Genomic DNA, 18,527 nt, shown 5'->3' on the forward strand with positions numbered 1-18,527 from the left:
CTAAGATATCAATTCAGTTTTCTCACAAGCGACTTAATAAATATCGTTTTAAAATTAAAATTCAAAAGTTAATTAAAAATAAACGAACTAAAAAACATGATGTGCTGAAATCAATCTTAAAAATAATCATCAACCTGAGGACCATAAATTTCCAGATAGTATTGTGTTCAAGGTGGATATCCCATGTTTATATATTGTAGTAATAGATATTTTACAAGCTGAGATTATTGACATATATGTGCAAAGGACCTTATTACAACACCAAATACACATAAAAAATTATAAAAGGTTATTTTTTAAGGAAAAAAACTATATCAGGGTTAAATGGACAATTCCTAAACAGAATGGACGAGTTTAGCTATAAAATGGATTTTTTTAATATTTTTATGGTTTATTTTTTAAAATTCTTTATCAACCAGTTCTTTTACTAAATTTAGTTTTAACATTACTCAAACCTCACGCTGAAAATATAAATTTGAATCGAAAATATCAATCAAATATCAAATAAAAGAAAAAGACTTGAAGCATAAAACCTTCTCTAAGACCTATTATTATCTCAAAAACAAAGATGAGTGTTTCAACAAGAGAAACTGGCCTAAAAAGAGATTGTAAAAAGAGCCTCAATATCCTTTAAAGGAGATCATGAAAAAAAGGGCGGTATATGCATCTGATATGATGCTTAGAAAGAATTAGAAAATTGTTTTCTTTGATAAATCTGGCTTTAACTTGGACGTATTTAACAATTTGTTTGTTCAATAAAAAATGAGGACACAGTGCTGACTGGAATGATTGACTATACTGATGGTTATTTGATGCAGATGAAATTAGTAAATTTATTCAAAGAAGACGTGTTGGTCGACACACACTCATGAGCAACATTTGCTTGTACAAAAACCAACTCTTTAAAAAGAACTTTTGTATCAAACATTAACGTCCTGGATATAACTAAATTGATTTCTGACGACATTAAAAATTTCTGAAGAAATTTTCGATTTTAAAAAAGATGAGAAAAGCTGTATATCGCTATTGGCTGTGTCTTAGGAGTTTTGCCGGAAAATCTGCAAAGAACTCCCCAAATTCAACTTATAAAAATAGGGAAATAAAATTACAAAAATTTATTAAATTGAAAAAAATACATGAAAAATAAAATAAATTTTCTGTACAATGAAATACATCGTTTTTATACATCAAAACGAATTGATTCAGATTTTTCATATGTTTGTTTCCTTTCCACGGGAAAATACTCTTCCTGTTACATTTTAGATGATAACTGGATTGCTTATACCAAAGAAAACTGCATTGCTTATATACTCGTTTGTATAAATAGAAGGAGAATTACTTATTTTATAAAAATTGTTAAAAATTAAATTAAGAAATCGGTTTTTTATATGTGTAAAACTCTTTATTTACATTTTTCCTAATCAATTATTCTTTAATTTATTGTTTTTGCCGTAGTAACTAAACAGTAAATTCATAGAGATGTAGAAATCCTTGAGTCAAAATACTCTAAAAAATCTAAATCAATTATTAGCTTAGGGGAAAACTGTGTATTCAGCAAAACTGTTTATAACACTGGCATTCAGTTTTATTTTTACTACACAAGTAAGTTTATAGATTATGTATTTTTGATGTAATATTCATTAATTCTGTAAGACTAAAAATGTTTAAGCTTAGGATTAATTAAATTTGAGATTTCATATTAAAATGGACCGGTTATATCTTTCTAATGATAAAATCTAACTTTAGATTAAAGAATTAAACTGGTTGATAATTACAACTTCTTATAAATAAGCTTTCTCGAAATTTCAATATTTGCATTAATATTTGTCCCATATTTAATTATGATTTGGTAAATAAAAAAATACATTTTTTAAAAACAAAATCCAAAATTATTCCGTCCATTCCAAATTAGGAAAAGAAACTTTAATAAAGTCACACCAATTATCTTGATCCAAAAAACAAGGATCCTCTTCATTTCCTTCAAAACAGTGTCTATCCGGAAATAACTTATTTTGTGCACTCTAAAAAAACTAATCCAAAAACTTGAACTCTCATAACACGTTGAATATGACAATTCTCACGTAAATTCACAAAACTTGAACATTTCCTAAAATAATTTTTAAAGTAAAACCTTTGATCTAAATCAAAAGCTCCAATCAACTTATCAACAGCATCAGCCTTATCTCCACCGTCTATACTAGCACTAAACAATATACCCAAATCACACATTGGCAGAGAATTAAAAGCTATCGGCTTAACATCTTCCGTGAATGCCAATTCCGACCAATAGAAATACTCGACAATAAAATAAGTAGAATACTGTTGACATTGACGGAATCAGAAACCCAATTCTTGGAGGATAGTTACGAGCAAAAACCCGACGGACAATACCCACCACATCCTTATCAACACAAGCTTTCACTAGGGTAGGAATAGCAGCCCCAAATTCCCCCATTACAATCGAAACAGAATCCCCAGTCCAATATGCACGATGAATCTCACAAATAAATGTTTAAACAAACATTTTCAGTTCGAGTAAATCCCAGCAACTGAAAACACTTTTCCGTCCGAATTCTCGCATTCTCTTCATCCGCTTCCGTAAAACCAATAACTGATTCTCCGTAGTAATAAGCTGCCAATATGTATACACGTCAACCATTACAAACGTCCTCGACTACTTCCCTACCTTCCTTTTGGAAATATGTGGTCTTGCGCTTCAAAGGGGACCAAATCCCTCCACCAAGATCGATTCGAGAAGTCAAGTTGACACTGGGTGTCTTTTTTGTCTATTATTTTAAAATCAATGCAAGCTACCTTAATATAGCTGACAATAGGAATTCTTAGACGTGTTCCTATCTCCAATGAACAGCGCCAGGGACTTGGTTTACGAGAGGAAAGGTCGTCAAAATTAACTATTTTCAATTTTAACGCAAATTCACTTCAATAACTTGAAAAATTTACTTGAAACTAATAATTTTTGATTTGTTAAATCTGTTTACTTCATTTTGCGACTGGGGAAAAAATGGAGTTCTATATAATCACTACAAGTACTTACATAAAGTCGATTTCGAAATCATTTTCAATTTTTAAAAGTTCATCAACCCAAATTTGGTTCCCAAAAGCACCAAAAGCCATAATTTTATTATTTTTGGAGGATTTGTTATTTTTATTTGAATAAAATGATTTAATATATTTGAATGCATTTTCAACAAGTTGTACGACTAAAATAATTTTCAGATTTAATATAACAATCTATATTTTCAGAATTTTCTGAAAATTCATATTCCATAAAATTTTTTATCAATTGACATGTTATAGGCCCAAGCGGAACAACAACGTCCTTATTTGAACAAAAACCTTCTTTAATTGTCGATATTTGAGAAATTATTGTCACATGGTCTTTAGAGTTGGAAATAAGCTATTTTGTTAATAGTTAAGTATTCATACTTTTTGTTGAAGAAATTCAGAAATCAAAAGTTTTTCGAATTTAATAAAACTATATTCGACATTATATTTGGTAAACATTAATTGGGAATTGTCGATTAAAATAATATAGTTAGAATTCATCAAGATGAAAAAATCCCAACAAGAAGAAATATTGGATACCCAAATTATTTATTCACCCTTGTTGACCAGCTGTTACTATTTGTAATTATTGAATAAATATTAACTACTATTTAATATTAATGATTAAAATACAGATAAAAGAGAAAATTTTAATATCATTGATGTTCAAGTATAATTCTAAACATCTGTAATCCTATGAATATATAAAATAACAATTAAAAATAAGAGAACTAACATGATTTTCATAATTCTCATGATTTCTATACAAGTGGCTATAATTTAATATTTTTGTAGACTTTCAAAACAGTACAAACTTCTTTATATCCAAACGTCTTGGACTCTCTAAGTATTTTAATATTCTAATTTTAGAACCCGTAGTAAGTGACGAGGAAGGTACTCCACGAAATGGAATTAGAGGTATTTTGGGGATGTATATATAAGATCCCGAAGCGCCGCTAGAAAAAAGAAATTACTTGAGTTTTATTTGAATTATATATTTGTATAGAGCCTGAATCGGTGTACATCGAAGAAGACTCTGTGGAAATATGTATTTTTTATTTATTATTGTTTTAGCTTCGGAAAATAAAAGATAGGTTAACTATTTAGTCCCATTAAAAATTAAATATTAATAACATTTGTTTTGGATTTACTAATAAAATTTTAATAATTATTTAAAAAATAGTTCTTTTTACTTTGGCTATTTTTCTAAAAATACTCCAAAAGTTGGAATTTCTTAAATTAGTAAAATAAACAAAATCGGCTTTAGTAGTAATCGTGAGCAGTTTTCTGGTAATCAATTTGTTCTCTTTTCTATCTGCCTTTTATGAATCAAAAATGCTCAAAGATCTCACTGTGAATTTCAGAAAGCCGTAATTTAGTCAAGGTTGGAATTAACATTATTCTGGATAAATTATATTTTTCAAGATGAGGTCAGTCTTCCTGACATTGTCTGTTTAATTGTATTTTTTAACTCATATTTAATATTAGGATGTTCTATAATAATATTTGTTTCCATGGTTAATAAATGTCACATCTAATAGAAAATTTGGAAAAGTTTAGAGATAATAGTATTTTTGACACATTAATAAACTTAGTATCAAAACTGACGGGACAGATTGAATCCGATTCTGGATATGCAACAAAATCGGTTTCTTAATTACAATATTTAATATGATAGTTTCATTTACAAAGTCAAGACGACTCAAAGTATAATTATAAATTGTATCTTTAGAATAAAACCAATCACCGAAAGATTGTTTGGAACACAAGTTTGACATTATTATTATTCTAGCCTAATGTTGGGTTGTTTCAAAATGAAGTTAAGACCTTGGTCGATGAAAACAACTCGTATTTGTCTGTTTTAATATAATTTAGTTTACGAGAAGAACTCAAAAGAATAATTAGTGAACAGGTAGAAGAAGACTTCGATAACAAAAACGCGTACCAATATAATAAAAAAGAACAAATTGAAATCGCTAAAAAAGTAGAAATTGTTTCTTTAATTTTTATAGGAAAAACAACTAGCTGAAGAAATGTGTGGTGCAGCAATGACACGTGTAGACCAACTTGAGAATGAATTGGAGGTATGTTTTCAACTTATTGTGTATTTAGAATATAAAAAATATTTGCGATGTCCCTTCTGTATATAACCAGCTAGAAAAGGTGTGTTTTGTTATTATATTTTAGATACAATCTGAGTATCGACGGGTCTTTAAAGAGCAGTCTGAATTAGCAATGTCAATGCAACAGGAATTGCGGTTTTGACCAAATTTATTAAATGTAGTTTGGCTCAACGCGAAAAACAATTATCAGCAATTCAAATTGAAGACTACTGTTCTGCACTTGAAAATATTAGATCTCAAGTTAAAGAAAAAGTGACAAATTATATAAATTATTTATAGAGCTCAAAAGTAGAAGATATATATGAACTAAGAATGATTTATGACCAGAAAATTGAAGAATTAAACAAAAAATCAGAGTCTGATCAAGCTAAGTAAAATATAATTTTTAATTTGAAAAAAGAATTGAAAATTGTGAAAAATATATTTCCACTTTGGAAAACGATTTAACTTCTGTAAAACAACATTTGAATCAGTTAAAACTAGAAATGTATTTTGTATTAATTATTAAAAGAAAAACGTTGGAAGAATCAAAGGAAAATTTATATAATGAAAATAAAATTCAGAAAGATTCACTAAACAGTTTAGAAAAAATTAAAATCCAAGTCAGATTAAAATGCAATAAAGTATTAGATTCGACACGATTTGATTCAAAAGAATGAAGAATTGGAGACTTTACAAAATCAGATCAAAAACATTACCGAACAAGTGCGAATCAACGCGCAGGAACAGGTATGAGATTGTAACAAATTTCAGATTGACGCCGAACGAAAAAAATTTGAATTAAATACTAGTAATATAAGGAATGATAACTTTCGACTAAATCAAGTTGTTTTTTTCATATTTTAAATTTTAGGAAAACGCTGACCAGAGGAATAAATTGATCACCGATGCCGAATATTTTAGTAGATTAAACTCCGAAAATGAAAAAGTACGATCAAAGTTTACTAAACCGCAGATGAAAAAGCAGCTGATTAATCAAATTGAACAACTTGGTGAGACAAAAAGCCGCCAAAATAAAATGCTTCATAAACTAAACTCATCGAAACAAAAATTGGCACAAGAAAATAATATTTTAAAAGAACGGATGAAACAATTGTCAATCAAGTAATACTTTAATTACTGATTTTTTATTTTTAGAAAAAAAGAAGAAATTGCACATCTGAATAATGATATTGAAACTCTTAAAAAGCGATTAAAATTTGTCGAAGATGAAAACAAAGAATTTAAACAAAATTCAACAACATTAGCAAATCAAAAAAACTGCATTTTAGACAAACTAAGAAATGAACTGAAAAATAAAAACAAGCAGTGTATAACTCTTAAGGAAAAAGTAAGGATTACTTCGATAAAATACTGGTTAATTCCCTTGTCGAAGAGATTAATGATAACAAAAGTGAATTCGGAAATCAGATCAACCAACAAGTGGCAAATAGCGAATCATTGCTTGCAGAAATGAATAATCTTTTAAGCGAGCAACAAATCATAAGCGAAAAGTTTATTAGAATATTAAGATTAAAATAGATGGAAAAGAAAATATGAGAAAGCTGCATCCCAAAAAAACGAAAAATTGGAAGACATGATCGAGGCAAATAATAAAATTGAAGCTGAAAACAAAATGAAAACCAAAATAATTAAGAATTACGAGAAGGAACTTGAAGATAGAGATGGGCTGATTCAGCGCCACCAAGAGCAGTATTTATTAGCAAGAAATAGCATCGAACAATATCGCCTTATTCTCAAGCAATTAAACCGGGAAGTCAAAAATGAAGAATTTAATTTAATGTTAGAATAAGTTATCTAAATAGAACTTTAAATATTTTTGAGTATTATATTATTCAACTGCCAAAATAAATCAAGACAAATTTCGAGATCTCTAAAAGCTTTTTTACATGAAAGTAGACTAATACGTCATCGAGTTAGGAAGTTAAATATAATGTAATTTAAAATGGGTAAAAATTTGGAATATGAATAACCAAATCTATCGCTAGGGAACTAGTCATATAAAAGTTTTTTTATGCAGTTTTGAGAATATAAAAGAAATTTTGGATAGTCTGAAATTATTTTTGCATTGGTAATACCTCCATAATCAAATTCTATAAGAAAATTCTGTTCAATAAAAAAAGAAAAAATAATTTCAAAAGAACTTTTAGACCGAATGCCACCTGTTAATCTCCCTACACTCAGAAAACCTAAAAGAAACTAAACAATCACTTTACTATTCAAGGTGCCACTCCCGGATCTAACATATTATCTAATACTAAAAACAGCCTCTGCAAACATTAATAACTAATTTACCAAGATAACCAAAAATTAACAACTCGAAAACCTTCGATAACTAAAAAACTAAAGAATCAGAACAATACACTAGCAAATTAAGAAGGAGGCAAAGGAATGTCCAAACTCTCCACTTTTCTCTTTGGAGGAGGAGGGGGCACTTTCTGAGCATCCACAACGAACGGAGGAGGCATCGAAACAGGAACTCCCTCATGAAGAGCATGTGGCATCACCCCACTCACCGGCATAGGAACAATCGGGGCATTCATAGGAAGTGCAGCATTGGCCGCTATCGGGTCGTGAATGTATCCCGTATTGCCAGTCAGCATAAGTGGTCTCCCATAAATATCAACTCCCTAAGAATGAATTAACCAATAACTCACAGATGGAGCCATATACTGTTTAACCCCCACAGTCTGCAAATGTGCAGGGATTTCTTGACCAAGTTCGTTCATTAGTGCCACATACTCATTATCCACCTTCCCCAGACTCCGTTCAAGAGCACTTACTTTACTTCTACAAAAGTAATGAATCAATTTAACATACAAATCAACAACACAATCAGAAGTCAGGTGACCTGCCCCTCCACAACGTGAACACAGCACTGTATTTGTGAATATCAAATCTGACTCTGCTTTCTGTCTCAAATGACTACAAATAAGCACAAAAAAAGCTTACATCAATCCTCTGGGGTCATGAAGAGTCCCGTTTAGCAGTGCCAACTCCTTCAACTGATTCTTTCGTAAATCATTCTCTGCTTCCGGCAGTTCGACCCCCTCTCGTATAATCTTCTCAATCTAAACACCTCCATTACTCCAAACAACCTGATTCTGCGCTCGTTTGACTTGTTCTTCCGTACAGCCTGTGATATAAGCATGGAGAGGCTCGTCTTCTCCCGGCAACATATATCCTCCGGGATTCTTTCCTTCCTTAACAGAACCCTTCCCTCTTATAATAATCCTCGCTCCCGACTACAATAAATATAAATACAAACATCTCGTTCTAATAATTTGAGTGTATTGCCTCGAGGACCAATCAACAATCCCACAAAGTTGATCTCTGGGTGGTCATCCTGCGGAATCATGACCTTCTCCGTGATCCGACCAGCAGAAATCCTTGAAATAAAACATAAAAATAACCTGTAATCGGTCGGAGGTACATAAGAGGGGTTTAATTTGAGCATTTGAGCCACCAATTCAGATCTTTTCTCTTCAAATTTCCTTCTCATTCGATATTGTCTTGAATTGAGTCTCTTTCCGTCACTATCGTAAATTGGCTCCGGGGATGGGGACCTGAAATACTCAGTTAGGACCTTCGAACCAATAAAAAAATAAACCGAGTTGTGATGCGCTCTGAAAAAGGCTTGTTTGCCGAACCAATGTCCTCTTCGCGGATTCGTCGAGTGTAGTCCTCTATTTGGAGTTGTACTAAACATTGTTTAGAGTAATTAGATACGTAGATATGCAGAGAGATGCTCATCTGATAGGTTTGCGGGGATTGCTGTGGGCATTCCTGGAAGAACTACTTTGTTCTCTCCCCCAAATCTGCTTTTCTTAGGTTTTGGCTTTCTTTTTGCAATATTCTCAAGATATTCTGAAATTAATTAAATTAATATTTATAAAAACCTTCGGCTACTTTTTTTGTGACTTGAGGCATAATCCTAGATATAAATTAAATATGACAAACCAGAAAAGGAAACAACACTAAAGATAATGCTTTATTAATTTATTTAATTATTATTTTTTTCTTAAAATTTTAAGAAATTTATAAACATAAGTTTAAATAAGATGCTTAGTAATTTAAATACAGAATATAAAATATTTTTGGAAACATGGATTATTTTCTTATAAACAATAGAAAACATGTTAAAATTTTAAATTCGGTTGCATAACAAACCGATAAATTTTTTTTAAAATTTATTATTAATGAAATGAAATCAGAAACTTTGGGGATCGAGAGGCAGTTCCCCGTGTAGAATAGAGACCGAACCGATAAATTAAAACTAAATTAGAAAATCGATTAATCAAAGTTTAAAATCGAAATTACAAATTATTGCCATAGTCACAGGATTACCATGTTACACAATATTTGAAAATGTACACGCTAGAACACGTTGCCTGATTATTATTAAAAAAACCCTAGACCCAATATTTTTTCTTGAGTTTTCGATTCAATAAAACCAAGTTATATTAAAAATTGATAAATCACATTTTCATTCTCAATTATTTACTCAACAAAATACGGTTGAATAATAAGTCGATAATTTGAAATTATTAACATTATTAATAACAAAAATGATTATCCATGACAAGTCCGACAATAAAAACTGATTTCTGTTGTCAATTATGTTAATAAAAATAAGTAGATCAATATTTTTAAAAATGCTAAATAGTTGCCAATTTCATATTTTATTAGATTTTCAATTTTACTGAATTTATAAAAAGAATTTATTTTGGCAGGAGTTTGAATTTTGTGGATTCTATATCATTTTCTGACAATTTTGTTGAGTTTAAAATTAAATTATGTCAATATCAAATTTGTCAATAACATTTGATATAAAATACGAACGGCTAACAATATTTTATTTTTGGCAATTTAAACAAATCATATTAAAAAATGAGGCAATAGTTAAAAATAACAATAATTTTAGGTCTAGAGGAAACCGTATAAAACCAGTTCCAAAAAGAAATTTACCGACACGTATCAAAATAAATATAAGCGGACTTGTTTTTGAGACTTTCGAAAGCTCTTTGAATAGATTTCCCAACACTTTGCTTGGAAATTATGAAAGACGAAAACAATTTTACGACAATACCAAAAATGAATATTTTTTTCCGAGAGACAGGACATGTTTTGAATTTATTTTGTATTATTATCAAAGTGGTGGGTATTTGGCATGTCCAAATAACATCAACATTAATTTATTTTATTCTGAGCTAATCTTCTTTGGTTTGGACACAAACATTGACATTAAATATGACAATGAATATTACAGACCAACAAAAATAGAAAAACTTCCAAAACAGTTTATTTTCAAAAAACTGTGGTTACTTTTGGAGTATCCCAGTTACTCAATAAGTGGACAAATTTATTCTTATTTGTCGATTATTATCAATTTAGTGTCAATCATTTTATTTTGCATCGAAACTCTTCCGCAATTTAAATGTGATATAAATTATCAAACTTCGATTTTTTTCAAAATTGAAAGTGCCTGCATTTGTTTTTTTACTTTGGACTATATATGTCGTGTAGCACTATGTCCAGATAAAATAGACTTCTTTTTGAATATTTTCAATATAATTGACGCTGTTGCAATCGCTCCGTACTACATCATGATTGTGATAAATTACTTACATCCAATAGGTGCTGTTACTTTTGTTGGATCAATGCAGTTTATGACTTTAAAAATCTTACGAACACTTCAAGTTATGAGTCTTGTGAGACATTCGATGTATTTTCATGTTCTCGGAAAAACAATTTCAGCCTCAGTTCATGAAATACTCTTTTTGATAATGTTCTTATCTATTTCTACTCTCATATCAGCTTCTGCAATTTATTTTGCCGAGTTTGACGTTCCAGGATCTCAAATGAAAAGCATTCCCGATGCCTTTTGGTGGTCTATAATCACATTAACTGCAGTTGGGTATGGAGATGTGTATCCTTTGGGGTTTTGGGGGAAAATTATTGGATCGATCACTGGCATTGGCGGTGTCTTGGCTGCCGCTTTGCCAATTTCTGTGATAGTTTCAAAATTTAATAACTTTTATAAAATAGAAATAGATCGAAGAAAATATGCTAAATTCGAAAATAAACTTACAATTTAAAATTAATCCAAATATTAACACTTTAACAATATCATTCCCACTGATAAAATTTTCATATTTAGTTGGAGTTAAACAAATGTTATTTATTAAACTATTTTTTTATTTCTTCCTGTTTTACCACAAAAGTAGAGGATTTATTAAATATTTTTAATAGTTTTTTTAGAAAAAATTGAGTACAAGAGCAGTGAGTGGCCGTTTACAGAAAACGTTAAAGAAAGGAGAAATCGTCAAAAGATTAATTAATGTCGTTTTTAACAATTAATATTAATTTTAATATTTTTAAAAATTTTTTGAGTGACGTGGTATGAGTTCATATCGAAGTATCAAACTTTTTCGACGTTCCTGCCCACCAGTCAAATTCCAATGGGGACCTGAAAAAATATCCTACAAATTTTTGCGAGAAAAATATAAAATTAAAAACCTAAAGAAATTCGCAAGTCCACCATTCCCTCTGCGTAGAGTACGGGGAGTCGACATTCCGAACAGTCATATTCCCAACAATCCTTCGAGACTCCCCACCGGCAAAGACGTCAACCAATTCCAACGAGGAGGAGACTCAGAACTTCCAAAATTTTTTGGTCCTTTATTTTAACTAACATGACAGACAGGGGTGCCAACAAAAGTGTGGTGACCCTCCTTTCGGGAGAGAAGGTGACTGTCCCTGAGATGATCCCTGATTTTATTGTTCCTGATTTGACTGGTTTTCAGGTTTTTTTATTTTTTTACTTTTTTTAGCTCAAACCTTATGTTTCGTATAAAACCCCCAAAATTGAAGTCGCGGCTCACACAGCAAAGGATTTGTTTGATCGTTGTTATCTTCCATTTTTAAAGATTAAAAAATAATATTTTTAATTAATAAAATTACATTTCTTGTGATTTATATATTTAATTAAAATAAAATACCGCTTTAGATTCGTTATGAATTCTGCGTTGTTGGATTTTGAGATACCCGCAAAAAAGGACGATTTAATAGGCAATTCACGGCCCTCACTATTCTCTGTTGATAGCATTATTCCATGTAAAAGTCTTCCTCTTCTACTCCACTGTAAATTACAAATTCTTTTAATATTTTCAGCAACTGCAAAATCATTTTCTCTCGACGGCTACACAAGCATACAAAAGAATTTTAACTTTATTTTTAGCACAATTACGTAAGAAAAATATTCTGTATATTTTAGACAATCAAAACAACTGAAGGATAGCTTCATCATAGACGTCTTCAAATTATTTAAAGAAGGTTCCTTATTTTGTTTAAAACTAAAGAAAGTCGAATATTTTTAATTTCATTGTCCGAACATTTTGATCAAAGGGGATCGATGGACCAGTCTGACAAAAATCTGTCAATTTGTCTCAAAATGTACTGCTTTTTAATGGCAAATTTTGTCGAAATGTTTGTTCCCGACTCCAAAGCCACGGTGCAAATAACAGCAAAACAAGTGACAAATAAAAACGTAAATTCCAGACCGGTAAATCCAAAAATATGTCCCAAAAAAGCAACATTTCCGTTTTTTGGGATGAAAACTGCGACCACATTGTCAATTTCTTCTGGAAACTTTTAAATTGTGACATTTCCAAGTTATGGGTCCCTCCAATAGCGGACACTGCTTTAATCAAGTTTGGTCTGTCGAAACTGAATTTAGTTTGATTGGAAATTGTTTATTCCAAATATTTGTGTCTACAAATAATGAAATGTCATCAATACGTGAAATTAGAGACCGCCTTGTCGACTCGATTGGAATTTTGTCAGATTCCCACAACTATTCACCAGGTTGGAATGTCTGAGTGAATTTCCAGAGGCTGCTATCAAAATTGTGGAGATTATTCTTCAAAATGAACCCCTTGTGGTTGTCTTATCCGAGAATCTGTCGAATATGTTGTCCAAAAGGAAGATTGGAATTCTTCTCATCAACATTCTCGGGTTGTTCTGTTTTATGTCACTTCAGGGAGATTGGAAGACTTAATTTGGGGGATCCTCTACAGGAATCGGCCCGGACTCGCAATGTGAGTGTTTTTCTGACCGTTTTGGGAGAGAAAATCCCCGATCAGATGGCAATGAATCTGCATTTGTTGGATTCCTACCTCAGCTTTGATGTTTGGATAGTATATATATAACAGCATCCCGTCCTAAGGAGTGCCATTGTTGGAATATACGGGCAAATAGTAATCAAACACCTCAGCGGAGATAATCTCAGTCAAAACCAGAAAAAAATACGGAATAGTCTGCTGGATTCACTGTTGGAGCACATTCATGATATCAACGCATTTGTCAGAGTTAAAGTCCTCCAAACATGGACTCTGATTGTGTCAAACCAGGCCATGCCTTTATCAATGTTGAGTTCTGTCATGGAGTTGCTCATTGGCCGACTTCACGACAAATCTACGTTGGTCAGGAAGCGAGGAGTTCAGCTTCTGATTGCCTTTCTAAGAAATAATCCCTTTGCTATCAACGTAGCTGTTTCGTTTATTTTAGGCTTCTTACGACGAAGTGGCAGCACGGAGGGACTCTGAGATTGCCAAATTGAAAAATATGAAACAAGAGGATTCCCACGTGGATAATTCTGATATCCCCGACCCCCAAATGTCCGTAGATGGACAAACAAAGTCCACAGTATTCGAGCAGGAGGAACTGGTGAGTGAAGAGGTGGGAAAACAGATGATCTTAGTGCAATACCTCTCGGTTGTTCCGAGTTGATATTTCCAGGATTGTGCTTCTTTTATTAAGCACGTTCAAGCAGCCATTCCACTCGTCGGACGCCTGTTGAGTGGCAGTTTAGCCTCCGATGTGGCAGAGGCAGTTGATTTCTACGTGACGGGGATGGAGTTTGGGATGGATTGTTGTTCGGGTGGACTTGTGGATATCCTCACGCTGGTTCTCTCCACGGACAGTTCAATTAGAAAGATTGCTTTGGAAGCTTTCCGAAAAATATATTTTTCACGTTCAAATTGCATGTATGCATTTGTTGTGATTTTCAGAGACAATCCGTTCAGACAAATGGATATTTTGGTGGAATTGAGTCAACTTGTCAAGCTGAATTATCATTTTAGCGCGTTTGAGAAATTGGTTGGCTGTTTGTTTGAGTTTTGAGGTGAATGAGTTGTACTTGTCAGGAAACATATCCCTCAACACTTTTAAACACATTCTGAAAAAATTTGTGGAAATTTCTAACTACGACGAGTCTTCTTATTTAGTCATTTTGTTCAGAGCAGTCGCAAGGTGTTTCTTTTTGATATTTCAGTTCGAATCCCGAGTTAATTCTTAATAATATTTACATTATAACGTCGGCAGTGCTTTCGACTGACCGAATCAGGCGAGACATGTTTTTTGCCGCAAACACAATGGCAGCACTCTCTAATCTCTGTCTCGTCAAAAATGAAGTAAATCAAATATTTCATAATCCAAGCATCTTTCTTTTCGACTGTCAAAGTCACATTTTGCCTGCGAAGAGGTGTATTCAATATTTTGTCAAAGTTATGCTTTTTTTAATGGATTAGCATTCAGAGATAAAAGAATGTCCAGATGGAGTGGATTTTGTTCGGAAGTGATAGGAATGGTCATTAAAGTGTTTGAAAGATATGACGAAATGCTCTCAAATATGTTCAAATATATGAGAGGAGTCGTCTTTTCATGTTTTTGTTTGTTTTTGTTATGCACAGCCTCCTCGGGTTTGTTGTCTACTCAAAGTTCGATTCTGATGACTCGGTTTATATATGCCTGTGGAGAGATGGCTTTGCTGGGTCAAAATTTTTTGGAGAATCAAATTTGTGGGGAATTAAGACGTCGTAGACAAATGCGTGACCTAATAAAAGACAAAAACCAAGTTCAATTACATTTTTAATTCAATTGAGTAGAAAAAGAAAGATATGTCAAAGTTTGATTTGTCAGAAGTGAACATTGCCGATTGGGATGGGGAAATAATCCGCCGAATATGCGACACTGAGATTGTAACTGGTTTGTTTCAAGGCTCTACATTCGTAGGGAATGGACTACTGACGGAAGTCGTGCCTCTCTTGTTGGAGATCTGCCACGGCTCGGAAATCAAAGACCGTTCTCTAATTATAACTGCAGCCACCACTCTTGGGAAATTCGCATATTTGAGGTTTTTTGTGTTTTTAGTTACGTTAGTTCCCAACTGTGTGCATCAAACATTCAACTGTTGGTATCTCTAATGGATAGATCTCCCTTTCCTTCTCTCCGCTCAAACCTCACGATTGTGGTGGGGGACTTGGCTTATCGTCATCCGAATATAACTGAGCCGTGGGTTCAGTATGTCTACAAGAGGTATTTGTGATTTATTTGGAATGGAATAGAATGGAGGATAAGGATGTTTATGTTAGAAGGACTGCAGTTTTGGTCGTGTCGAGACTTGTCCTCAATGAGATTGTGAAGGCAAAGGGGTCGGTGAGTGCAATGGCCAGATGCATTGTGGAGTCTGATTCGAAGATTGTGTCGACGTCTCGTGCCTTCTTCTCAGAACTGTCGCTTAAAGTTATATTTGTGTGTTTCCTTCTCAGGGGAACACTTTGTATAATATATTACCGGATATTATTAGCAGACTGATGGATGATTATCAGGTCACCCAGGATGACTTTGAAGTCATTATGACGTACGATTTGGGGTTTATTTTATTAGATTTTTGTTGTCTTTGATCACTAAGAATGTTCAACATGAAAATCTTGTTGAGAAACTTAGTTATCGATTTAGAACAGTCAGGTTGTTTTGCTTTGTATGGATTTGTTTAGTGATATGTTGCAAGTTAAGAAGTTGGCTTTTTGTATGTCAATGCTCACATTTACTGAGCGATGTCTTGCTAAATTGCAGGAGAATGTGAGCTGCTTCCGCCCCCATTTGAGAGATCCCGAGATTTATAACTATTTTTGTATTATTTTAAACAAAGCTGCAAAAAATGCCAAAATTGAGTCTAAGGTTACTGATTGGTTTATAAACCACGCAGGAACTGATTGAAGAACTAAAAAAACAGTTTACGAGCCTTCATATGAGAAGGGAAGATGGAAATATTCAGAAAAATGAAGATGATAAAAATTGTGAATCTCCAAAAAATGGAGCAAAACGTTTTAGTTCTCGTTCATTTGCCTACCGCAGTCCGTGTGGTAGCGAGAGCGAGGAAATCGAGAATTTTGTCGCTGGTCATGAAAATGTCATTTCCTGTAACTGATAGTTCTTATTTGCAGCGGGAGAATTACGTTCTCCATTTCTTGCACCAGTGAGAAGACCAACTCGTTTATGTGTGGTGAGTGATAGTTCGGATAGTTTGGATTCTGATTAAATTTATTTTGATCTATATTCTTCCCTAAAGTGTTGTTTGTTGTCGAATTTAGGGATTCAGCATTTTGTACAATCATTGTATCCTTCATTGGATTATTAGCATGTGAATTATTTATAGTCAATACTACACAAGATTAAGGAGTCTTGAAGACAAGTCATAATATTTTTATAGAACAAGTATTCTATTGGTTCCGAGAAAACAATTAATTAACAAACATATATATTTATTGGTAAAATATAAAATGGTGACGAAGCACCTCCCAAAAAGCAATTTCGAACCTGAAAGGTAAAAACTACGAAAATATAAATAATTTGCCAATAAATAAAGATTAGCCTGAAGATTTGAATTCATAGTTAATATCTCAGACAACTGCAAGGAAATGGATATTAAACGTGAAAAAGCGTTTAAAATAAAGCTCTTTTTAAGTCGACAATCCGATATCATGATCCAACCTGGCTAAAAAAGTCAGACTATCGAGAATATAGAATTACATAATACGAATGCACTTTTTATCAAGTTTGTGAGTATTTTAAGATACAGCATTATTAAGGGATGTCTTGTATGATTCTTCTGTCCATCCCTTCTACAGTCAGTTGTAAACACATTGATTGATAGTTTATATAAAAATTAGTCATTAAAAACAATATTAACTTAAGTTGTAACTTAAACTGATAAGTAAAAGTCAACATGTTTATTTATTTCAAAATCAACTCGAAATGGTAGAAACGAAGAGAATTCATCACCGAGAACTTGATATAATTTTCTGTTCCGTCTTTTATCAATCCAATCTCCGTCTTCCCAATCGTAGTGAGACGGGCCACTTAATGGCGATGATAGCCATATTTGTTTAGAAGGCAGTTGCCTGCTGATTACGTAAGTGCCCTTTAATTCTGGTATGTATACTGTAATTGAAGCGTCTTGAATGTCAGTACAAAAATCAGTTCCGACTTTATCAGATTCTTCTATACGTAAAAAATTGTCACTCAGACTGATAAATGTGGATTTCAGAGCTTTTAAGTAATCCTGGTCAGTACTATATGAATAAATATATATACTTACCATTTTTTACTTAGAGGTTTAAAATTGTGTTTAAAAATTAATATTCTTGGTTTTAGAAAAGAATTGAATGAACATGTCTGAAACCTGGGCACAAATCCCAAACGACGAAATAGTGATACACATGAACTAGTGTTCATTTTAAATTAATTTAACTAAAAAAGTAAATTTAATTCTTGTAGAGATAGATAATTATTACTTTTCGATTTTTTTGTTAACAAAACAAACATGGATTCCTTTTTTTATCATAACATCAAAAAGTGCATAAATATTATCATTGATTAAAAAAAATATTTAAAACTTATCAGAAAACCATTAATTTTGTTTTGTCGATCAAAATATGACAGAATTTGTTGTCATCAACTCAAATGTAAAATATGAAAATTTTATCTTTTAGTTGGATACTAAAAGTATTAGTTTCCTTGTCAAATCAGAGAATTTATTTAAAGTGTTTCTTCGACATAATTTCTATCAAATAATGTCTTCTCGGTTAATTTAAGATTGTCTCAATTTGGAAGTCATAATTCCTTTTGTGTTTAATTCAAAAAGCAGATAAGGTTTCAAAGTATGTTGAGAAAAATCTCCGAAAGTATCCCTGACTGTTAAAAATTAGAGTAAAGAGTACAGAATACATGATTTTGGAATAGTGTATAATTAATAACTGATTTAAGTAAATTAATGGCCTGAAAATTGATTTATTCAATTGTATCAAACATAATTAATTCAATCGCCTGTTGAGAATTTGACCAATTAATCGGTCTGATTAAACAATCTTTTCTCAGAATCACTAAAAACTTTGTACAAATAAAAATTCTGTTATATGATGGAAAAAACGAATCATAAGCTTTAAACGAGCTTTAGCTTCGAGGTCAAACGTTTAAATTGAATATTACCAATAA

At 32.0% G+C, this 18,527-nt stretch overlaps 2 protein-coding genes across 2 annotated transcripts; one reads left to right on the forward strand and one right to left on the reverse strand.

The window, feature by feature from the left end:
- Positions 1-8,260: 8,260 nt before the first annotated feature.
- On the reverse strand, positions 8,261-8,891 carry LOC115228210 (splicing factor 1-like; the record flags this gene model as incomplete). The annotated part of the gene is given in 3 exon segments (XM_029798848.1): positions 8,261-8,428; positions 8,431-8,755; positions 8,800-8,891. Coding segments are annotated over 3 exon segments (585 nt in total), but the record flags the coding sequence as incomplete, so codon positions are not given.
- Positions 8,892-9,985: 1,094 nt separating this feature from the next.
- Positions 9,986-11,287, forward strand: LOC118761166 (potassium voltage-gated channel subfamily A member 6-like). The gene is made up of 2 exons (XM_036498877.1): positions 9,986-10,628; positions 10,716-11,287. The coding sequence occupies exons 1-2, from the start codon at positions 9,986-9,988 to the stop codon at positions 11,285-11,287; spliced, it is 1,215 nt and encodes a 404-aa protein (XP_036354770.1).
- The last annotated feature ends 7,240 nt before the right edge of the window (positions 11,288-18,527 follow it).

The sequence above is a fragment of the Octopus sinensis genome, unplaced genomic scaffold (genome assembly GCF_006345805.1).
Source record: "Octopus sinensis unplaced genomic scaffold, ASM634580v1 Contig10057, whole genome shotgun sequence".
NCBI classification, from domain to species: domain Eukaryota; kingdom Metazoa; phylum Mollusca; class Cephalopoda; order Octopoda; family Octopodidae; genus Octopus; species Octopus sinensis.

Coding starts and splice junctions, on each gene's coding strand:
- LOC118761166 (XM_036498877.1), top strand. CDS start 9,986: ATGTCAATATCAAATTTGTCAATAACATTTGATATAAAATACGAACGG. Junction 10,629..10,715: donor AACTCTTCCGCAATTTAAAT/GTGATATAAATT, acceptor TATGTCGTGTAG/CACTATGTCCAGATAAAATA.